This window comes from Embiotoca jacksoni, unplaced genomic scaffold, assembly GCF_022577435.1.
Source record: "Embiotoca jacksoni isolate LCO1_2020_lvr unplaced genomic scaffold, fEmbJac1.0.p SCAF_2, whole genome shotgun sequence".
Classification (NCBI taxonomy): domain Eukaryota; kingdom Metazoa; phylum Chordata; class Actinopteri; family Embiotocidae; genus Embiotoca; species Embiotoca jacksoni.
Window position 1 is genome coordinate 4833298 of NW_027185340.1, and position 24741 is coordinate 4858038.

A 24741-nucleotide genomic window follows, 5' to 3' on the forward strand; every position below is an offset into this window, starting at 1 on the left:
TGTGAAAAAAGTCATACAATAGCATGTCGTCCAAAATGTGAAAAAAAGTCATACTAAAGCATGTCGTCCAAAATGTGAAAAAAAGTCATACTATAGCATGTCGTCCAAAATGTGAAAAAAAGTCATACTATAGCATGTCGTCCAAAATGTGAAAAAAAGTCATACTAAAGCATGTCGTCCAAAATGTGAAAAAAAAAGTCATACTATAGCATGTCGTCCAAAATGTGAAAAAAAGTCATACTATAGCATGTCGTCCAAAATGTGAAAAAAAGTCATACTATAGCATGTCGTCGAAAATGTGAAAAAAAAGTCATACTATAGCATGTCGTCCAAAATGTGAAAAAAAAAGTCATACTATAGCATGTCGTCCAAAATGTGAAAAAAAGTCATACTAAAGCATGTCATCCAAAATGTGAAAAAAAGTCATACTAAAGCATGTCGTCCAAAATGTGAAAAAAAGTCATACTATAGCATGTCGTCCAAAATGTGAAAAAAAGTCATACTATAGCATGTCGTCCAAAATGTGAAAAAAGTCATACTATAGCATGTCGTCCAAAATGTGAAAAAAAGTCATACTAAAGCATGTCGTCCAAAATGTGAAAAAAAAGTCATACTGAAGCATGTCGTCCAAAATGTGAAAAAGTCATACTATAGCATGTCGTCCAAAATGTGAAAAAAAGTCATACTAAAGCATGTCGTCCAAAATGTGAAAAAAAAAGTCATACTATAGCATGTCGTCCAAAATGTGAAAAAAAGTCATACTATAGCATGTCGTCCAAAATGTGAAAAAAGTCATACTATAGCATGTCGTCCAAAATGTGAAAAAAAGTCATACTAAAGCATGTCGTCCAAAATGTGAAAAAAAAGTCATACTGAAGCATGTCATCCAAAATGTGAAAAAGTCATACTATAGCATGTCGTCCAAAATGTGAAAAAAAGTCATACTATAGCATGTCGTCCAAAATGTGAAAAAAAAAGTCATACTATAGCATGTCGTCCAAAATGTGAAAAAAAGTCATACTAAAGCATGTCGTCCAAAATGTGAAAAAAAGTCATACTATAGCATGTCGTCCAAAATGTGAAAAAAAGTCATACTATAGCATGTCGTCCAAAATGTGAAAAAAAAGTCATACTATAGCATGTCGTCCAAAATGTGAAAAAAAAAGTCATACTATAGCATGTCGTCCAAAATGTGAAAAAAAGTCATACTAAAGCATGTCGTCCAAAATGTGAAAAAAAAAGTCATACTGAAGCATGTCGTCCAAAATGTGAAAAAGTCATACTATAGCATGTCGTCCAAAATGTGAAAAAAAGTCATACTATAGCATGTCGTCCAAAATGTGAAAAAAAAAGTCATACTATAGCATGTCGTCCAAAATGTGAAAAAAAGTCATACTAAAGCATGTCATCCAAAATGTGAAAAAAAGTCATACTAAAGCATGTCGTCCAAAATGTGAAAAAAAAGTCATACTAAAGCATGTCGTCCAAAATGTGAAAAAAAAAAGTCATACTATAGCATGTCGTCCAAAATGTGAAAAAAAGTCATACTAAAGCATGTCTTCCAAAAAGTCAAAAAAAAAGTCATGTCGTCCAAAATGTGAAAAAAAGTCATTTTCTCGTCCAAAATAGAAAAAAAACATGCAATTTTTTGACATGACATGGATGGCTCCAGCTGCAATTAAACCACTGACCTTCTGCCTGAGAGGCATCAGTACTAACCACTGCACCACTGCACCTGTGATGCTCTCCCTTTCTTTTCTGCTTTTGAGGACATGCTATAGTGTGACTTTTATTTCAAATTTTGGACGACAATGCAATGTCATACTAAAGCATGTCGTCCAAAATGTGAAAAAAGTCATACAATAGCATGTCATCCAAAATGTGAAAAAAGTCATACTAAAGCATGTCGTCCAAAATGTGAAAAAAAGTCATACTATAGCATGTCGTCCAAAATAGGAAAAAAAAGAAGAAATATCTGCTCTTGAGGACATCTGGCACGCTGAATTGGCAACATTTTCTTTACTTTTTAATTTTTTTTTTTATTTGTTTCTATACAAACCATGCACATAAGCACATAATCCGACAGTCAAAATGTGGATATTTAAAATATGAACAGATGTTACGTGACAATGCAGGAAGCCTAATACTGCCATCATGTGGAAGTTAAAGGTACCGCGGACCATTTCTGTGACGCTTTGCAAGCTGTAAAATCTTCTTCTTCTGGGTGTTTGAATACATTTTTATCACCATAACAACATTGCTGTCCTGTATTATTGTTCCAGGTGGACACCTCTTTCTAAATGCCTATTTGGACCTACTAGCTACTTTCATACCTGCCATTGTAGTTTTAGAACTGGATTTATCTTGTGGTTGTACGCCTCTACCAACCAGTAACGGTGCTGTTCACAGCCTGTTCCAACATATAGACATTAGTATTATATACCATATCTACAATATAGCAGTGAGGACTTTGAAGGAGTCCTTATTTGTTGACATGTTTAGCCACTAAAGCTGCCTGACAGTAGACAATGCTTCAAATATGGATGGTGCAAATAAGCTACAAATTCTAAAATAAGGATGCTTCACACACATCTTCAACCCGACAGCACAAAAGATCTATACAGTCACCACAGTTTCAAGATGGACACCCAAGATTAGTGTCATCAATTCAATAGCCGCCCAAATGTAAAATACTTTCCCAATCTCACCTTCATTGTGTTGAATAATCGGCAGAACATTATGATGTCACAGTGCAGTTGGCCTAATCAAATAATGTCTTTAATTTTGTGAAGTCATGGTAACTTTTTGCCACCAAAATGTTATCAGTTCATCTTTACCTCAAAGTGAATAAATTTTCAGATTGGAAGAAATTTCTTCAAGGTCTTCCTGAAATTTCACGCAAACCAGAATGCGACAGATGGACCGACAACTCTAAAACATCATGCCTTCGGCGATGACCGTCGCTGATGTGGATGATCATTTATGACCTACTTTTAACTTCAAAACAATACAAGCTATTGCGCAATTTATTTTTCAGGGGCTGTGTTCGCAAGTATCCCAAGAAGCTCCTAACTCAGGCTAAAGAATCTCTAGCAAGGAGTCCAAGTTTAGGAGTGATTTAGGAAACTTCTCAGAGCAAAGAAAGGAGAAAGACTTTTTTGGTATGTTGAACCTGCTTCTACGTACGACACATCCTTTTTAAAAGATGTGATTAGTTGATCTAAAAAAAAAAAAAACCGCACTCTTTGTGATAATGGGCACAGAAGGGATAGTGACATCCAGTGGAAATGAAAGGAACTGCACCCTAATGCATGTGGACGTGGAGACGCTTTTTTTCTGCCTCAGATTTTTGTGAAAAAGGGACAGAAGTCAAAGTCAACAAGACCTCATGTCTGCCAGTCCAATTCTTGTGGATGTGATCTCAGGAATGCCTCGAGGGAACTTCTTAAAATTTGGCACAGACATTTACTTATGAAGTGATCAGTGGTTAAAAGTATCTGTGACCTTACAAAATGCGTTTATGCCCATAACATATCTAACAGAATAAAATGATTATTTATAATATTATTCTTTTCTTTCCATTATTCAACACTAAGAAGAAGGGCAAAGTGTGACCTATTTCGCATTTATGTAAAAGACTAAATTGGTGGCATGACTCCAGGGTGTCAATCTTGAAATTGTGGTGATTATGTAAACATACAACTTCAGTCCTAACAGGTTGTTAGGACTGAAGTTGTATGTTTTAGAATTCATAGCTTCTTGTCAGCAACATCCATTTGAGTTTGGACAGATATGCACATTAACTACAACTTGAGTGGTTAGTGGAGTCATTCAATTGCTTGGCGGAAATTCTGGTTGTTTGTGTGTTCACTCTGCTGATGGAAGGTTGCATCACTTCTGCACGGTCATATTTTTTTTTTTTAACAATTTTCAGACACACTTTTTCTTCAATGCTTAAGAAATTCTTAAGCCTCCTGAAATTGCTCCTCCCTGCTCCTGACAGTTTTTCACCTGAGGAGTTCTTGTAACTTTCCTCTTTAACAGGAGCTGGTCTTAGTTTTAAGGGAAAATTCTTCGTATTTCAAAGAATTTTCTTACAATTTGGTTGGGAAGATTAACATTTGGAGTAAGCAGAGTGAATACGGCCCCAGGATTTTAGGCAAAACACTGTACAGCCGGAAAGCAAATTTCACCCTCATTCGCATGAAGTAAATTTGCCGGCCTTTAAAGCTATTTTTTTTTTTTTTTTTAAATGGTGGCGTGTTGGTCCGACTTGTAACCTGTTAGACGATCGACTAATGTCTCGTGAAAATCAGTAAGGTCATGAACAACAATTAAAAGATCAAAATTTCATTGGCCGAGGTATAAAGTCTTCCAAATGACCAACGGGATATTAACGACTCACATTGCAACACACATTTTTGTATTCTTCAAAAATTTTTTATTGAACAAAAGTATTTCAATCCTCATCACGTTGTCGGTGATACAGTACCATAGTTGGATCTTTATGATTCATATATGCACCTCTTATTTTGAATATATACATACAGTGGAGACACGAATTAAATAACAATGCTCAATAACATTCAGATATATCATATAAAAGCTGAGGACCCCATGATCAACACTTCCGTTGGTAAACAAATGCACATAGCAAACAAACAAAAAAAAATAAATGGGAAAATGTTTGGTAGGACTAGATTTTTAATTATAAGCCAGTCGACAATGTATTTGGTTTCTTGGCGTTGAAAGATGACCCGTTTAAAACTAAGCCTCGCCCCATGGAGTTACTGTTCTTGTGAGTCAGACATTTCATTCTTTCATTCAGCACATGTGCTGAGTACAATGAAAACTCAAAATAGTTAGTCATTTCAAAAACACATTTTTCTTGGTTTCACTCGTAGACGGCCGGAGCTACAAACTAGTTAGCTGGGCATGCTAACAATGGCTAACAATCATGTACGTGCAGATCAACAGACCGTTCTTTTTACGTTTGCTCAAGGTTTTTGTTTAAGGTTTTGGGGGGGAAATAAACATTTCCTTCAATTTTTTTTTTTTTTTTAGCTAGCTTTAAATGGACAATATGACAGACCTATCACACTTAGCAACGGTTGCTAAGCTATGATTGACAGGGCAAATGCTATTTGTGGGAGAAGTTCATCAGATTTTGGACCGGTTGCAGAAATGATTTGTTAAACTTTGAAAGGATTTGTGATCAATAAATGCAGACCTTTAATCCACCCCTTCCTTGTCAGTTTTATCGGAATCTCAGCAAATCAATAATTGTAGATTTTTGTGTACAATTCCTGCAAAATTCTTTGCAATCACAATATTCAGAGTTAATAATCTTTGACAGATACGACATGAGAGGAAGTACGTTTCGGAACTGCGTTCATTCGCAGGAGCACATCGAGTGTAGTTACTCGAAAAAAAAAAAAAAAAAAGTATTATTCTCCGGTCAGTATCTTCATGGAGCTCCATACTGGAGAACAGAACGGTAACATGTTCAATGTGACGCGATATAAAGCATGAGCGTAGACCGATGGATGAATGCCAAGTGTGGTGAGTGCAGTGCAGACCTGGCGCCAGTAGTAATGGGTACAGGGTGGCACATTTGGTTACACGGATAAACATTCAAACTCTACAGGAAATCGGAGGTCTCCCCTATTGCATTAATGGTCCCACCCCGGCCCCCCCCTCCCCCTCCCCCACTGCCTTTTAGAAATATTACAGGAAGTGTTGTATCCAGATTTTAAGAATGCATCGCTAAAAATAGCTGTGAAGACAGAAATAAAGAGCAATCTGAAAAAAGTGTTTGAAAAAAACCCAAGTTTAAATGGTGAGAAAAATCACGTAGAGGAATGGTGAAAATCAGGAGACAAAGGCAAGAGAGTGATTCTGGTCACTTTGTGAAGTCACTGAATGAAAAAGCAACAATTCGAACCTGCAGAGAGGAATTTAAATTAGCTCAAAAAAAAAAAATCAAAAAAAAATAAGCGTTAACTCAGTAATAAGCATTTCTTAAAAAAAAAAAAAAAAAAAAAAACTAAAATTAAGGAACAAAAAAATAAAACAATGGCCAGCAATTTGACAGAACAACACCAGAGTTAGGTCCCACGGAGGTCCAAGTCCTCTTCGAACTGTTAAATGTCTCTTCTCTTGTGTGGATTAAGAGCAATGGTGGAACTTACAATGTGCGTGCTAGTAAATGGACATTATGTATGACATCAGAAGGAGAGCTCAACCCCCAACGAGGCCTCCGGCGTTTCCGTTAGCAGCAGATATGGTCACTGCACGTTAGCACATCCGACACGGAGAGGCTTTTTATGCACCGTGTTCTACATGAGGGGATGTACATGATGTGGCTATTTGCTGCACAGTGCTGGCAGGCTTGGGTTCAACGGCTCGACGAGCCAGAAGAAGTTCCAGCTGGTCACCGATGGAGGAAGACAGCTAGAACTTGGAGGTGTGACTGAGGATCTGGATGCGAGAGGGTCCAGAGCTAAGGCTCGAGTTAAGACGGTTAGGGAGTGGCATTAGTATTCTGCGTGTTTAGTGTCCGAGAGAGTGCGTCTTGTGTCTGAGATCCAGTGTAGGTGGGGAGGATGTGGGAATCACAGCAGTGCTTTGACCAGGTACAGCTTCTCTCCATGTTCGCTGGTGAAGATGGGGGCTTTCTTGTAATGCTCCACGAGTTCATCCATGGAGTTAAACCTGCGCTGGCCGATACAGTACACTCCTTCTGACAGCTGCACTTTAAAGTGCTTATTCTTCCCCGCCGCCTTCAGAGACACCGAGAAATCACTGGGCTGGAAAACAAAGAGGGAGACAGCTGTTGCAGTTAGTAATAAAAAGAGAGTGACACAAAAGCGCATACAGTTCAATTAAAGGCAGGCTGAGTTCCTCCAGCAGGTGGCAGCACATTCTCATTCAAGACCCCCTTTTCTCAAACTGCAACATGGGGAATTTTGGTCTTATGTGAGAGGAAGAAGCAGCATTTTAACTTCTACGCCAAACTGTCACTCAAAAATGTGTCTTGATCCTCGTTACTTCTCTGGGATGTTTGGCCTCGACTCTGCAGAATGATGCATGTGAAGAGTTTTACATGCAAAGAGGTTCTCAAAGTGGAAAGTTTCTCTGAGCCTAAAATCTGTCACGAATCATTTTTCAAAGTAAAAATATCTTTACATATCTTCAAACGTGTCTGAAGGGGATTTTTTTTTAGGAAGAAAAGCTGTTTATCAAACTTATTTTGACCTACAGGAATAAATTCCTCCCATCTTACTTTGGTTAAAATTAGAGCCCAGACGGCCAGTGACAGAAGTTAGCACCTTCTGAGTCATCTAAGGCAATATATATATATTATTAGTTATTTCATCACAATGTATCGATGGGTTTCTTGTTTCTTTCATGTTAATTGCTACAGGAGATACTAAATATTTTACACCGACCAATAAGTAATCATAATCATTTGCAGAGTTGCATCACTTAGAAAATTTCAGGATTGGACCCGATTCAATTTGTTAAAAGCTCTACCTTCACCAATGAGCTGCTTTCCTTTGTTTGAAATATTTGAACTCTTGCTTTTAAAAATACAAGACATCACATTGCTTCTAAAGGCAAAACATTTATTGGATTAATCAAGAACATCATTCGGAAATGAATGGCTCATGATAATCAGCCCTTGGAAGGACTTTGGAGGGTAGTGATTCATGTAGCAGTTAGATCCTCGTGTCTCACTCTATTTCTGCTGCGCGCACACGCATGAATGAGCATGTGACTATTTATTGGCTGCTCCTAAAGGTCACTCCTACACTTTAGGGTGAGTGAGTCGATGGATAAATGGGTCTCAAATCTTCACTCATAGCAAAAACTTTTTTTTTTAACCCCATTCACCCCTATTTCTAAATTAAGTTTGATAAATACGGGTCCAGAATATTCCACGCAGGAAGTAAATCACATGTATTATTTCTAAACGGTTCTTTCTTAAGTTTCCTCTTTTTCCCTCGTTTCTCTCTGCCTCCGCACTCCCCCCCCCCCCTCTGTCGTGACTTCACCCCGCTGACTCACCGATGACTCGCTGTCTCGTATGAGGAAGTCGCCCTCCTCTCCCTTCTCGTTGAGTATGGCCTCGGCCTGGTGTCGGGTGATGTTGCCGTAGTACCAGTCCCTCCCGGCGAACCTCCCCGAGCGTGCCGGTGCCACGAAGCGGTTCTGTGGGGAGCTCGACGTGTCGGGGGGCAGGACGGGCCGCTCGTCCAGCACCATCACATAGTTTTTAGGTACCAGGCCCACAATGCCAAGAGAGTTCTTACACCTCCACCACTCCGGGTCGTTCTCCGGCTTCTCCACCACCTCCATGACCTCTCCCTTCTCAAAGTTTAGCTCCTCCTCCGTCACAGAGCTGAAGGGGTAGAGGGTTTGAACCAGGTGCAGAACTTCAGCCCGGCCGCCTGCGCGCCCGTTGGCCAACAAAGTCCCTTGAGAGCCTCCGTGGTAGCCCCGTGAGGAATCCCCCTCCCCTCTGTCGTCGGCCCCTCCGAGCTCCTCCTGGACATAATTGGAGGGAAACCAGCCCACGCGCCCCGCCTGGCTGCCCCGCCACCAGCCGTCACTGCACTTCTCCATCACGATCACTTGGGAGCCCTTGACCAGGCTCAGCTCATCCTCCCTCTCTGCCGCGTAGGCAAACTTAACCACAGCGGGGATGTTGAGGTCGTAGATTCTTTCCGCGGCGCCTCCCCCCCCACCTCCGCCCCCGCTGCCGTTGGAGGGGTACTCCGTGTCTGAGCTCGGCGTTGGGGACGCATCGCGGGCACTCGTCTTCCTCTTCGTTTTTCCCAAACCTGCACGCATGAACAGAAAACAGAATTCAACGGTGACACAGATGGAGAACCAGATTGGTTTTTCCTCGTGTCATTTCATGGCAAACATGCAAGCAGACAAGGTAAGTATTCATTTGGAAACATGATTATAAGTACAATATTCCCTGTCGTCCTGTCTGGTGCTGTGCAAGTGACGGGAATTTCAAGCAAAAATACTGCTCGATATTCTCAGAACTATTCGACCACTATTTAAAGGCTGCGTACCGCAGCATCTAACCTCAGTGACACACGTTTTTATAGGCACTTCGTAGTAATGTGTTATTTTTCTCCTTCTTTCCACGTTTAATAACTGTGGGCAAACAGCTTTTAGGTGCACTACTGCCACCTACTGGCATCGGTAAAAACAAGGTCAATTTTGGTTATTTTTTAAGGACTTTGCAATAATTTGAAAATCACAATCCATTCCTTGTAGGTTGCCGTCTGTTAACTCCTGATGAAAAACATAAGACTGAACCAGAACTATTAACCTGTTGGCCAGAAAAAAAAATCAAAATGAGCTCAAAGACACTAAACACTGTAAAATCGAGGTAAAACGCAAAGTGTAGTGTTCAGTTCAGTAGGTTCGTACCAACAAACAACCCCCTTTTACACAGGAAGTTTTTTGACCCATTGTTAATAAAAAAATATTGATTAAAGATGCTTTAAAGATTGAAACAACAATCCAAACACTAATGAATGCTGGTATCAGAGCAGCGGTGGGAGGCTGCGATGACTGGAAGTAGGTTGTAGAAAGCCTCCTCGGGGAGAGGAGGCAGTTAAGGTCAGCAGGAAACTAATTGAGGATGCAAGTTGCACTCAATGGGCCCGGAGAAGCATCAGAAGCTCCAAAACTACTTTATAAATTGATGATACAGGATATCTTATGAGAAACCTCAGTGGTGAAGGACAGATTGATACGCCTGATAATAGAATTAACACAGAGGTACTCATCCACTTGCGCAGAGCGCCACATGTCCTTCCTACTCACACCAAATGAAAGGAGAGCTCATTATCTACTTGGTATTCTGTCGACATCATCCACACACCGTATACACATCTATATAAATGAAAAAGGCTGAAAATAGATGGTGCAGACAGGGAATGAAAAGTGGAACAGGCACCATGGGCTTGATAATGACAGGCAGATCCAGGATCAAAGTCAGCCCCTGTCTTACCTGTCTCTGACTTTTCCACTCGTGTGCTTTTCAAAGACGAGTCTTTAAACGTGTTTGCACACTTCAGTGAGACCGTAAGTTTCTAAAGTCTCTCAGCTGAACATAACCAAGGAGGTCCCCTCTTTACTCAAGCTCGCGTTAAAATACTAATGATAAACATCGTTTTACTTGACAGTTTGTGTCTGGTGTCAGCAGATGCTCGTGTGTGCCACTAACGACTGAGGCGAGTTTCTTGACAGCTAATCACCCAGTTTTGTGCCACAGAGCGAGCTGACGCCGCCACAGCCATGTCACCGCTGAATAGAACATTTACATTGTTTTGAAAAACGCCGGGTTCAGACAGAGTGGCATGAAACTTGTTGGCAGAAAGAGCGGGAGAGGAGAGGGGGTGAAGAGAGACGGAGGGTCCCTTGGCAGCTGTTTCTCTCACACACACACACACACACACACACACACACACACACACACACACACACACACACACACACAGTAGACCAAGCACTTCAGAGGCCACAGCTGACAAAAACGCAAAGAGGGAGGATGAGAGGGGAATAACAAGCACATCATGTTTATGGATAGCAGTGTGCATCCTCCATATCAGATAGCTGCGAATATGTATGCGTGTGAGAAAAGTATGCGTGGGACAAAAGCCTGACTCTTGGGCCTACTTCAGGTGCTCCCTCAGAAAATATAAAATAGACTGTCACTGCCATAGGATTGGGGGGAGGAGGTGGGAGGGACACACAGGAGAGCAGCGAATGAGGAACCATGCAAAAAACACCAGCACACACACACACACACACACACACACACACACACACACACACACACACACACACACACACACACACACCTTTCTTCTTCACTCATTTCCACTTCAAGGCACTGGCCTGCTGGTTAGAGCAGCAGCAGGCTATATTCTCTCCACCCACACATTCACTCCCAAATTTCACCTACCTCTTCATCTCGTGAAAGGAGACTCGAGTTTCGAGCCCAGAGGACTTCAACTCAGAGGGAAGTGAGTTGATGAGAGCCGCTGTGTCTGCATGTTGCAGCATATTGCTTCACTCGATTGCTTACGGTGGAGGGCAGTGGGAAAGCTACTGTATTTTAATGAGTCCACACAATACCCCACACAGGTGAGTGCGTGTAGCAATCAAAAAGCACAACCTGACCTACCGCTGAAGTATTAGCACTGTGTCTCCAAGTGGTGTTATTTAAGAGTGAATCACAGGTGAGCTACACTGTGTGGCCTTTTAAATAACTCCTTAGCAGTGTTACTCTGTTCGTAATGTAAGAGCCACGGGGTCTGCAGGTTACCGTGTATAACATGGAAAAACCTTGAGGAGACAAATGTGAGTTAAATGGAAATGTTAGACGGACATAATCTACAAGTGAGCAGCAGCAGCCTGCAGCCAGCCATGGACATACAGTCAGAGACTCACTGATTCTCTTTAAAGATCCTTTTTCAGCTTATATTTGTTTACATTTTGTCTAAATTAGGGTACGCCAACTATGGCAGCTTAGCTGTTAGTAGTTCCTATTTATAATGTAACCGTGGATGTACAGCTATAACTGGATTACCTTCATGCTGAAGAAAAGTGGATTTATTCACAGGAAATGCACCTCTAACAATTAACTCTCCAGAATTAAAAACCCTATTAGGAAATCCCCCCCCTCCACCCGCTGGAGAGTTAATTCTGTCCTAATAGGGTTTTAGCTCACTAGAACATCCCACAAATAACTCATTCTTAACACAAAATACTTAAAGTATATGTACATGCATAAACATTAAAAAAAAAAAAAAAACAAGCCCTAATGTCTGACATTTTCTATATAGATCAGTGGTTTTCACCTGGTGGGTTGTGACTTAAAAGTGGCTCACAGATGTGTGCAGAACTTCTGCTGCGGAGCAACATAGTTAGTTTTCCTTGATGCGGCGTGCGTGCAGTATCCGTTTACTGCCAGCGCTGTGATGAAAGGAACAACCACAACAGAGCAGTAATTAGCCCTCATTCAGGTATTTAATAACATGTTTAGGATTATATAAGATCTATATAATGTAGATTCTTAAAACAATTTAAATGGTTTGAAAAGCATAAATGCTTTCAGTTGATAGTAAGTCTACCTCTTAATTTTCTCCCAATGTTTTTATCAGTGCATGAAGGCATTGTGTTTTATTGCACAATTTTTTTTGTAAAATAATTTTGAATGGGTTAAAAAAAAGAAAAAGTTTAAATATTTGGGTCATGACTTAACGACTAAGAAAAAAATGTGGATCCTGAGGTTAGACCAGTTGAGAACTGATGACTAAGACCATTTATAGACTGAGGTTTTTGGTGGCTCCAGTAGAAATCTGAACTCTTATTAGAAGCTTTCTGACTGAAATACTGCAAAAAAAACACAATAGAGCTCTGCATGTTTTTCGCCTCCATTTGAGGCTTGTTTGAGCAGGAAAATGGGCTTTTTAACTCAACACAAAAAATATGTTCATGAGAAAGTACACTGTCTTTTGATCTGACCTGCTTTACACAGCCTCATATTCGCCCACGCACACTCTCACTGATGGCAGCAGATGTGCACTGTGAAAACTCAGGTGGACGAAACTCGAACAAACTGAAATGTCACACTGGTGAATACTGCCCCAGTTTGAGCAATGAGTGGGATCCTCATTGAATTCTTTCATCCATGACTGTTTTTATTTCCTGAGAGAGAAACTGGGCCAGAAAGCAGCATGCAGCCATTTGTAGTTCAATTCTGCCGACATGCTTGTCGATGATACAACCGCACCAAAGCACAGCAAATAAAGAGGAGAAGCGGGAGATAATAATAATTATAGACGATCCTCATGATTCATAAATCACACTCTGGACTTACTGAAGAGATTAAAAAAAGAGAGAAAAAGAGCCAGCCGACGGAGGGGATGAAGTAATCAAGCTCTCAGCCAATCAGATCCTCCATTCAAGTGTGTGAGGGAGTTCCATTAGCCGCTGACCTCACCTATTGCTCATCACCTCATCATGAAAGTGTTCACGCCTATTGGATTTTCTCAGGCTTTTAACACTAAAGAGCTACCGGCTGGAAAGCACGCTACTTAGACTGAAATGGAACGAGGCCATAATGTGGTGGTCGATATGTAACTGAGTCAGGGGACAGAGAGGTGATTCATCATTGCAGGACAACCATTAGGCGGCTGATTTCTCCACTAATCAAACTACTGATCACAGAAACGCAGAGGCCTACGGTGACAGACATGAGCTGATGGGAACAGTATTGAAGTACATGTGCTCTCTGCACGCAGTGAACCTAGTCAGGGTGACAGTGGCAGGCTGTGCCACCGTGGCCCACATAAAGTTTCCCCGAGGGCTGGTATCCATCGAGCGGAGAGGAATCAGCACATTAGACCCTTCATCCCTCGTTCTATTCTCTCATCCCATCAACTGTAAATATGACCACACAGTCACTATTCTTTATTACAATTACACTTCTTGATCATTCTGTCTTGTTAGAATTTCCACCCGATGTTTCTCTTTTCTCCCCGTAGCGGTCTTTCTCTCTCTCCCTGCCACTCGGACAAAAAAAAAAAAAAAAAAAAAAAATGGTATCTCATGCTTAAACTGTCAAAACAGATGAATTTCAGAGCCGCCCTGCCTGCGGCTCTTTTTCCTGCTACGAGAGAGAGAGCAGCGAGCTGGTCATTTTCAAATTCCGACTTCCACCGTACCGCAGCACAAACCTGTAACTGATGTCATCTCATTTGTCGAGCATGCTTCACGCTTTCTTGGAGTCACGTTTGTGACATTTGTACTTAATGGCTACACAAAGGCAACAGCGCTCTGTGGGTGATTAGAAGCTTTAATATCCCAAATCATTTTGAGCCAGTACCTCCAAATTCAAAACATTGTTCAAATAAATTAGATCACATGTTGCTGGAACGGCTAATATCTATTAGGAGCTGGTAATGAGATGATTTGTCTAACTATCAGTCGTAATAAAATAAGCCAATTTCATGGCGCCTGACAAGACATGACAGCGTGTGTTCTGAAGCTGTAGCTGAAAATTCTGGGTTTCCTCCAAACAGCTGCGCCAATAAAAGAAGAAAAATTAAAAAAACATCGCAAAATACTGAAAAAGGTTAAAGCCACTGCTAACAGACGTGTGCAAGCTTTGTGTGTCATACACACTCCCGCTGTGCTGCTGTAATGCCCCGCTTTTCTGCACAAGGTGACGTATAAGCTCCCAAAAGAGTGTGTACGTTCATATCAGATCATCTGCTGACTAAAGAGGCATGTATAAATCATCATGTTATTAATGTCAAAATAAGGAAGAGGCAGGTGATTTTTTTTCTTTTTTTTAAAACGAATCATTTGACTCATAAGATATAAAGAAAATAATGACAATTGCTCTGCAATTTTTCCAAAGCGCAAGGTGACATCTTCAAATCGCTTTTAATCTGTCTGTGCAGTTAAAGCCTCGTTGCAATATTTCCTTTCGGTAGTTGTTGGTTGTGTTTTGTTTGAAAATCCTCAATACTCGATGCTAACGGACACAGTTCAATCAATACTCAAGTATTGAGCGGTTTGGCTTTAGGGTATAAAATGTCTGTGACGTGTAACAATCTGTTTGGTAGTTTTATTAAGCTTGTTTTTAAAAGAAGTCAGCCTAATTTCAAATGTACTCTATAAATTACATGTTGGTCTCATTTTACTCGTCGATTGCGATGTAAAAAAACCAAAAATGCTTTGATGCAGAGACAAATGTGTTGTCTATTGTGTAACTACATGGCAAAATAAGGAGACCTTAATAAATTACATTTGGTGCATATAAATCTTTTTGATCAAGCTATTACGTTTTCATTTTTTCATAGTTATTACTTTTTTTTAGGAAGCTATAAGAGCAGAAGGCCTCCTTTATGTTTTGAGTGTTATTTTTTTTTTGTAGCCCAATTTGAGAATGTAAACAGCTCTTAAGCTCCATCCATTCATACTATCTGCAACTCAATCCTTCTCATAAGTTGATAGCTATATATCCATACGAAGTCTAATATATTCAGGTCATGACTGGCGACTGAGAGCGTGATGACAGCTGAGAGCAGCAGCCAACTCCAGAGGATCCCTGGAGTGCACAGTGACAGATCCCAGCCAAGACACAAAAAAAGGAGAGGATTCAGCCTCACACACACAGACACACAGAGACACAGACACACACACACAGACACACAGAGGCACAGACACACAGAGACAGACACACAGAGACAGACACACAGAGACACAGACAGACACACAGACAGACAGACAGACAGACACCACTGTTTAACGCTGCATCGTATCTCCACCGGGGAGCACAGAGCATCGACAAGGAAGTGAAGAGATTGTCTGCTTTTACTGAAAATAATCTTCCAACAGTGACAACTTGTACAAACGGTCGACCTTTGGGTTCAAAGCAGTGAGCAACTAGTCTTCTTACCCAGCGTGTCTTTGATGTTCTTCACCAGCGAGCCTTTCTTCAGGCTGTTCTTGCGCTCCACGTAGTTCGACGGCACGTACCCCGTTTGGTTGGCGGCGTTGCGGACGCGCCACCAGGTCTTCGAGTCGTCCAGCAGGAAGAGACGCTCATTTTTACGGATGTCAAGTTCCTGGTCCTGCTGGGCCGTGTAGTCCCACTTGGCTACAACAATCACCTCCTCTGTCATCTTTCATGGAGTCCCCCTGCGGAGAAGAAGAAGGGAGCAGGGATGAGCCGAGGAACACCAACAAACAGTATACAGCAGCTTCAGCGTGATTATTGGGGTAGCAACAATTTGTCCCCAGATAAAGATAAAACAAAAACTAGTGACATTTTGGTTCCATGAGCCGTTTGTAGACATGACCACACCTTCAAATGACCACTAGGGGGCAGAGAGGTTGATCAGAGGCACTTTCATGAATTAAAATGATTTAATGATTGTGTTTGAATGAGTTTCTGACTGGAACCATGAGCTGATTCACATTTCAAAATATAAAAAAACACAAAGTTGTGCTTTGGTTCCTTATTAAACAAGGATTTAGCTTTCCAAATTATGAACACTGATGGATTTGAACAAGACTGCAAAATAAACCTATTATAAGACATTGATATACGTGTTTTATTTCTCAAGCACAGGGTAATTCTGAGGTGTACATGTACGGCTCAGCTCAAGCGACAAGTGAGAAGTGAGAAGTCATTACAAAATAATCCACATTCATCCGAGCACGCAATTTTTAAACTGCTCATCCCAGCTCACACATTAGACCAGATATACCCTGCACAGGTTGCCAGTTTATCACAAGGTTACATTGCATAACCAAAGCTAAATCTGACAAATGTTTGTGGTAATATTCAGTGACTGAACTGGCACTAAAACTGCATGGCGATTATTTCAACAGCTCAAACAGCAACACACATGATCACCGGCAATTACAAAAGCCAGAGGAGTCCCAATCACAGCACGCACCTGCAGAAGAAACCACAAAACATCAAGATTCCAGGACGATAACAGCAGCTCCAAAAACCCTCACCCCCAAAAAGCACATCTGAACAGGCTTCTACGGTAGAAAGCAGCACAAACACACAAAATAAATGCATGTGCTCATTCCACATCCCCCCCTCTTGCACGCACACACAAACACACCTTGCCTATTCGTTTTTTAGACAGACAGTGAGCGATTACATGCTCTATTTCACTTGGCTTCAGAAAAGGTCATTTGACGCAAGTTTGCTCGACCACCTTCACTGCGGAGGAACTGCTCACGAAATAGCCAAACAAGCTTTCTGGGAATATGCATGAAGGGATAAAGAGTTTTTGATGTAATTTCATTCATTCCTGGTCTGTGAAAAACCTCTTTCTGCGATGAAAGCCATCTCACGGTATGAGAACCATCTGAGCAATCCAGTTTATATTTAGCTCACCGCCAAGTTAGCAGACTACAGCTGGAAACAAGATCACTAGAATAAATAAAAGAAGCATAAAGAGGCTTTTTGAAGATGAGGGTGAGTTAAAAGACACAGAATGAATGTTTAAAGTAATACTGTAAAACTTTTGTGTCAGCAATTACTCAGCCAAAGTAATGAAATAAAACTGTTTAATATCTAATCTCATGCAGTTCTGTCAGTGGCTATTGTGAGACTCTGGTTTATAGCAGCAGCACCCTTCAGGAGCCAAAACTGACAGTTAAAAACCTCTTGCACACTTTTTTAAAGAGCTGTTTAATCATGGTAACAAGTTAAGTCATTTATAGATAATGCACTGTTTCCAATGAAAACCCCTGCTGAGTTAAACAGTTAAACGGGAAAACCCTTGGTCCACTGGTTGGATGTATGAGGAAGAATGTGGGTGAGAATATGTGTTCAACAGCACAGAAGTTTACACAGACTGGACACAAGGGAAAAAGCTCAGGAGCATGTAAAATGCGCAGGGATTGTATATTCCCTTCCTCCTCTGATCATTTACATTTTATTCGTTAATGAGAGGGCAGAGCGCAGATAAAGCGCAACCACAAAAGGGAATTATGACTCATGAGAAGTGTAGCTGCACAAATTAGACCATATAAAAATTATTCCATTACTGCTGGAACGATGGAGATCTTCTGTGTAGGCTACATTTTGTGAAATGCAAATGGGAGCACTCTAAGGCAGAAGGCTGCTTTTCCAGCTGAAGATTCAATTCTGCTTCAATTAGGCCACGACCACAGCAGGGGCAGCCAGGACGGAATACCTTCTCGGTGTTAGAGGCGCAACCACAAGCGGGGTTGTGTGTCACGGCTTCAATTGCTTCTTTCTATCTTGACAAGAAGCAGCAAAAAAATCCAAGTGCAACAGTTTGTACAGTAAAGCTTTACATTTGTGAATGTGCCTCTGCTTGCCGTCACTAAAGCTGTCAAACTGGATTTCTTCGCAGGCTGGGACAGGGACAGCAGAAGAAGAAGAGGAGGAGGAGGAGGAGGAGGAGGAGTGTTGTGCAACGCTGTGAGAGTTAATGTCAAGTTCACCATAAGTTACATTACTCAACTTTCCAGGATGTGACAGCTTTTACTGCAGCAACAAAGACATCAGATGGAAGAAAATGGAAGGTCTCAGTTTGACACTTAGGAAGAGACAATAAAGCAGCAGCTGTGATTCTTGGGAGAGGGGAAGGAAATAGAAGTGGAAGGGCAGATTTATGACAAGATGGTGACAGGAGGAATGGTGACGTCAACTCTTCCAGGAGACCAGAGGTATGCGAGCGTGCTGTGGTCTTTATGCGCCGCAGGCATTAGCTGCTGGATTAGACCCGACTACCTCTTTCCTCTCATTTTATTACATTTATTCCTCTTGGTGTGGACGGACGGACGGATGGCTCCGAGAGATTGAAATTTAAAGCAGATTACAAGTACTCAGTGGCATTAAATATGGCCTTCGCTTGGGAATCTCTTCCATCTTCATTTTCCTCCTCTACACACCATTGAATACTATTCGGTACTTTATTGGCACCGGCCCAATGTGAGCATTTTAGAAACATTGGTAAATTGTAGCGTCTAGCCATAGCTTCCATGTGAGGCGTTTAGAGGACATCTGTTAAATGTAGCTACAGAAAATAACCTGGGTTACACTGTCCCCCTCTAAACTGCATGAAAACTGAAGATTTGTACTTTATTTTGCAAGGTAATTTTTTTTGTTGTTAAAATGGATTTTATTCACGTAACAGAAGTATAAACGAAACACTTTTTTCACGAGTTGAAGTAAAAGATCCAAGACTTCATCTTTTCAACCGAAACCAAATATGTATTTATCTTAAAGTTTGTTCACAAATTTGTTAAAGCTTGTTTTAGTGAGCATTTTGCCAAGATAATCCATCGGATTCACAAGTATGGCACATGCTGATGAAACAGCATGATTATTGCACAGGTGTATCTTGGACTGTTCCCAATAAAAGGGCTCTCTATAAATGTGCAGTTTTATCGAGCAACAAAAGGTCACAAATCTTTTGAGTGTGCCATTGGCATGCTGCCTGGAGAAATGTTCACCAGAGCTGTTGTCTGTTAATTGAATGCTCATTTCACAACCATAAGCCGTCTCCAGCATCATTTCCGGGAATTTGGCAGTACTTCCAAACAGCCTCCAAACCACAGACAATGTCTAACGATGCCAGCCCAGGACTTCCACATCCGGCAACCGACAAGATCGTCTGAGACCGGCCAATCAGACAGCTGATGCAATAGTTGGCTTCAACAATGGCACCCAAAGAATTTCTGCACAAACTGTCAGAAACCGTCTCAGGGATGATCATCCGAGTGCATTTCAACGTTATGAAGAGGGTGGCATCGAACAATGTGCATTTCATTTTATTGAATGCACAGGGATATTGTGATGAGATCCTGAGGTCCACCACCTTCACCTCATGTTGCAGCATGATAATGCTCGGCTCCATGTTGCAAGAATCTGTACAGAAATCCTGGAAAACATCCCAGTTCTTATACGGCCTGCATACTCGCCAAACGTGTCACCTCTTAAACATGTACATACATTTCTTATAAATTCACTTCCTTGACAGTTCAACGAAGGATGGATATAATACTGGTTTAGCTTCTGAAATCATGGATCTACTATCATATAGATCCTGTGGCTGGTCTACGTTACTCTTCACACAAGAAACAAACTGCATAATAGTTTGTTGGAAAAGGGCAAAGGCCCAACTTTTCAAGGGGTCACAGATCTAAAGTTCAGTCCAAACTCATCAGTTTAAATGACCTGAACTGAACAGGCAAATGCCCCAGCTGGTTTAAATAGCACCAGTAATTTGAGTGTAAAAGACACACACACACACACACACACAAAATCGTATTACTAAACCTCCCACAACCTCTGTTCAAGTGGCTGTATGTTAATTGGCAGAAAAATGTGATTTTTTTTTTTTTTTTTTTTTTCCCTTTCCCATTCTTGTGTGAGTACTTCACCTCACCCCCATCCAAGGTACCAATTTCTGTGCCCATGACATCCTTGCTCATTAGGCAGAGGGATGGCAATGTCACTCCAAATCAAGTCCTTCCTCCTCTATGGGCAATCACGTCAGAATGGCAGCTGTTTCCCTGCTCATTCGGATGCCCACATCACAATTAATGGGCCAAAGAGATACAGAAACTAATCTGCAAGTCAACTGTGGGTGAAAACTGGATCCACTGAAGAGAAGAAGAAAAAAATCATGATTCACTTGTCATTTAATCAGAGCCATTAAATGCTTTCCTTGATATGGTTCACAAACAGACAGGTGGTTGAACAAAAAACAAAAAACAAAACAAAAAAAAAACGTGTTTTCCTGTGAGAGCACATAGAAGGATACACAAAAGAAAACAAACCAATTTGGGAGGCAGTGGGTCTAAAAAAGAAAAGCTTGAGAGCTCATGCTCCTTGTGACCCCCCTATTCCTGTAGAAGAGTTAAAAGAGGAAAGATGAGCGACAGACTGCTGGGCTTCACTTGTACTTCACTGAGGGGTGGTGGGGGGGGGCATTTGGAGGCTCTTTCAACAGCACACAAAGAGAGAGGCAAAGTAAAAGAGGATTATAAAAAAAAAAGCGGGGATGTTTAAAGAAAAAAAAAACGTCTGGCAGAGCTTTCTGTGTTTGGCATTCAGGTCAAAGAGAGCCCAAATTCAGCCAATGGGAGAACATTTCCACTTCCCCCTCCACTCTGCACTGTTTGCAGTAGTTGCTTCTCACAGGAAGGAGGACTGTTTTACTCCCTACTGGCAATCAGTGTCGGAAGCATTTGGAGCAAACTGAACAGACTGAAGCAAGAAGAAGCCAGACTCACTGTTCGAGCCACTCTGGACAAGGCTCTGTGATTTAAAGAGGCTTAATGGTCGTCTTCACAGAATGATTTGTCTCGAACAACAAAACCGGGCCAGAGGAGAATTAGATGTTTTCCACATGTACAGCTGCTGCTGCTGCCACAATTCTCCCTCGTTTTACAAGCCAAAAAACACAAGACTGACAGCTACGTTGGGATTTTTACTCCCCTAACAAGCTTTCAGCCTGTCACCCACACACATACGGGACATTTTCTGTCTCTCACAGGCTCACAGGCCTTAAACAGAGGGAGTGGTATATGACATGAGCTCATCTGCTTCACTGCCATGAAGCAGGTGATATCTCCTCTTCAGTTTCAGGGGACAAAATGGGTGCCATACACATGGATGCCATTAAATGCAGAAAAGAAATCCCAAAAGTCAAACCACTCAAGGACAGCTAAAACACAACACCAAGAGCGCTTCTCACTGTTGGCTCAAAATAGGACTGGGAAGAAGGCACACTCAGACCACACAAATAGAGCCAGGTCTGCCATCACCGCACCATATGACGACATGTTTGACGACAGAGGATTCTTCTTCACCCGACTCAAAGCTACAAAGCACAATCGATACCAGAGAGCAGGAACATCCAGAACAAATCCAGCTCTGTTTTATGAAAAGCAGACATGTACAGCAACAAATGTTTTCCAAACTAATGGCAAATAAATGGTGGTTTGACCTTAAGTTTTAAAAGGAATAATACTGTTTGTTGATATTCTCGCTTTTAGTATCGACACAAAATCCTTCAGTTCCCACAATGCAACTCAGTGGCATATTTCATTTGGCCTCACCTCACTTGACTGTTCAATGCCCTCATAATGAGGATATCATCGGGTTTATTTTCTCAGACTTTAAAAAAGGTTCACACAAGAGCCGCAGGGGAAATCGATTTTTGTTGATACAAACAAAGTGATGCAGTGAGCACAAGTTCATATATTGAGTTTATTTGGGTAAAGTGCACACAGAAACCTCGAAGCAGAGTTAAGAAAGTAACATTTTTACTGCACATTGCACAAAAGCACCTGACTGTTCTCACAAGCTGAAACAGATGTCAGACGATTTCACAAAAGACAGAAGTTCACGAAAGCACTAAATTACATCCAGCGTGTGAACTCGTATTACAACCTTGTATTAGAAGAATTAAATCATTCGACATAGTGCCAATAAAACAAGCAGTATCTTTAACGTTTTTTCGAGGCTAATGTATATAAGCATTAGAAGTACTGGTTCGGGCTGGTGATCAAACATCATCAAAACCGTTGAGGTACAAAATGAAGCGTGTCAGTTTTAAAAGCTTCCAACTAACTTTTTTGGTGGGATTCAGGATTACCTAAATTCAATTATTTTCAAAATTATTGTACTCCTGCTTGTGTTTGGAAAAGATTTACCACCTGGGAACTGAAAAGAAATTAAATTTTATTTAGTATGAGGACCTAAACTATAGTAGTGCCAATAGTACTGAAAATTTACATATTTAGGCAATAAAAACCTTGAGCATTTTTTTACATTACATGATCCTTTTAGATAAATAACTTAGGTGCACAAAAAAATATGTTGCTCCCACAAGATACAAATATTTTCATGTCATTAGGATGCATTTGGAGTAGCCTAATGTTGAGCTGATTTTGCTCAACATTTTGCTGATTGATTAATTTTTTTTTTTCTAATGTATTCAATTCACTTTAAACTGAAAGGCCAAAAACTCCAGCCCCTCAGTTGTGAGTATTTTCTGCTTTTCTTTGTCTTATAATATTCCAAATTGATTATCTTTAGATTTTAGATTATTGACTGAAAAAGACAAGCAACATAAAGACACCTCTGAAGACACTATTTTCTGATATTTTACAGACCAAAACAATTAAGTTGCCTCATTGTACTGAGTCAGTTTCTTTCCCCTATTTATTGTATATATAACAAAGTTTACTCCAGTTCACTCACGTGGCCACTGAAGCAGGAATTTTGCACATTCACACCAAAATGCCTTAAATCTTAACTAGTCTGAAAAGCTGATGACAGAAACGTGGAATTCCCTCCTTTCTTTAACTGGATACTCCCTTTACAAGCAATTTTTCACATGTCACTTTCATTTTATGTCACCACTTCAGCCCTCCTCTCCTGAGTAGCGCCAACATTGTTGAGTCAATCTCCATGACAACAATCACTGGGTGGTCCCTTTTTCCACTGACAGGGTCGTTCCCTGAAGAATTTGACTTTTATCCCTGCGCTCTTCAATTTTTGATATTTCTTTACAAACGGATCAGCTTCTCCTCTGCAAAACCTACATTGTAGACACAGGAGAAAAGGAGAGCACCACATCTTCACGAGTGTCCTCAAAAATCATTTTTAGAACAACTTGTTTTATGTGTCGAGTGTTATAATAACAGAAATATGAATTTAACACCTTAGTTCAACTGCAGAAACGTGGCATTACAGTAGAGTATGACTGTGCATCACCTCTCGTATTCAGTCCCTGCATCACACGCTATCTGTGCACACAGATGGTAGGTACTGATGCATTACCTCCTTCAGCATCAAGCTCTGGTCGCTTCTTCGTTAAAGATCACATTATGTTGGTTGCTGTTTTAATCAGTATCTTCCTAATTTAGGCACTGAGCAGTGCATCATGTTAATTTTATATCATTATTCCATCATAATCATTGCACCGAAAGATGATAAACAACACCGAATCCCTACTGCATTGAGCTCTTACTAAATTCCTCTTTTTCCCTCCCTCTCTTCAGGCATAAATAGCCGACTTCAAACTCGGGTTGTTTTCTCTGCTCCTTGATGCCTACTTTACCTCCTTCCATAACAGTGCAGGGTTTGTTCACTTTGCGCACCTCCATGCTGTTTAAAAACACATGATGAGACTCCCCCAACCGAGCAGCTTGTTTTCTGCAAATTGTATAACTCAATTCTCTGTATGCAGCCTCTTTCCACTTAAAGCCACTACCTGTTAGAATCATATTTTTTTTTTAATCAATTTTTTTGCCACCATGGCTCATATAAGGGAAAGAATGTCTCTATTTTTAACTCAGTCTAGTATCCATGTCCCCTGGCAGAACAACAAAAGGCAAGCACTGTAAAGCACAGCAGGGCAAATGTAGTGAACGCAGCTTTGATGTACAATGACGATGTTTTCCCTCGATCGGAGGAGACAGAGAACCACCTGAGGTGATGGTGTTTGTGTCTGTGACAGAGCCAGAGAGAGAGAGAGAGAGAGAGAGAGAGAGAGCGCAATGAAGGGAAATAAGAGGTGTGTGTGTGTGTGTGTGAGGAGATATGGCAGTGGCTTTAAGCTACAGAACTGTTTTGAAACTAACTGTACTACATCCTGTAAATCTGAGTTTGTTTTTCTAACCCCTCTTCTTAAAGCATGTCTCCAAGGATCGTCTCCCTGCGTACATACATTCTAAACACCAAGCTTTTCAACAAAAAAAAACAACAACAAAAAGTCTTCCTGTTGGATACATCTGAAAATGATCCACAGAGTGTAGAGTGGGTGACGAAAGTGTTTGTGAAATGATGCAATATTGATTGGGGGATAAATGTAAACAAGGCAACTACTTGTCCTTTCAATTCCCCTCATGTATTACTCCCCCCCCCCCCCCCAATGTCAATAAAGCTATATCCCATCCCTTAAACCACATGATTCCTCAACTTTGGAGCTTTGGTCACATGATTAAAAGTGGTTATGTGTGATGTGGTTGAACAATTTGGAAACAAGTTGGGCAGTTTTGTAAAACTTGCAATGACTCAGGAAATATGGATCACCCAATTAAATAGTAATAATGCACCATAAAATCACTATTTTATGCTCATTCTGTTGTCTGACTACAGAAACAGATGGTAACATCAAT

At 40.9% G+C, this 24741-nt stretch overlaps 1 protein-coding gene across 2 annotated transcripts in view; it reads right to left on the bottom strand.

Moving 5' to 3' along the window:
• Nucleotides 1-5711: 5711 nt before the first annotated feature.
• Nucleotides 5712-24741, bottom strand: part of LOC138201032 (cytoplasmic protein NCK2-like) — a 35150-nt gene continuing 16120 nt past the window's right edge. Inside the window, exons 2-4 of one of the 2 annotated variants that reach the window (XM_069154121.1) lie at nt 15506-15747; nt 8071-8846; nt 5712-6809 (exon numbers count right to left, since the gene is read on the bottom strand). In XM_069154121.1, the coding sequence (XP_069010222.1) occupies nt 6615-6809; nt 8071-8846; nt 15506-15731 (1197 nt within the window). In that variant the 5' untranslated portion in view covers nt 15732-15747 and the 3' untranslated portion in view covers nt 5712-6614. Of the gene's footprint in view, nt 6810-8070; nt 8847-15505; nt 15748-24741 lie in introns of those variants that run through there. The other variant, XM_069154122.1, reaches the window with a different exon arrangement.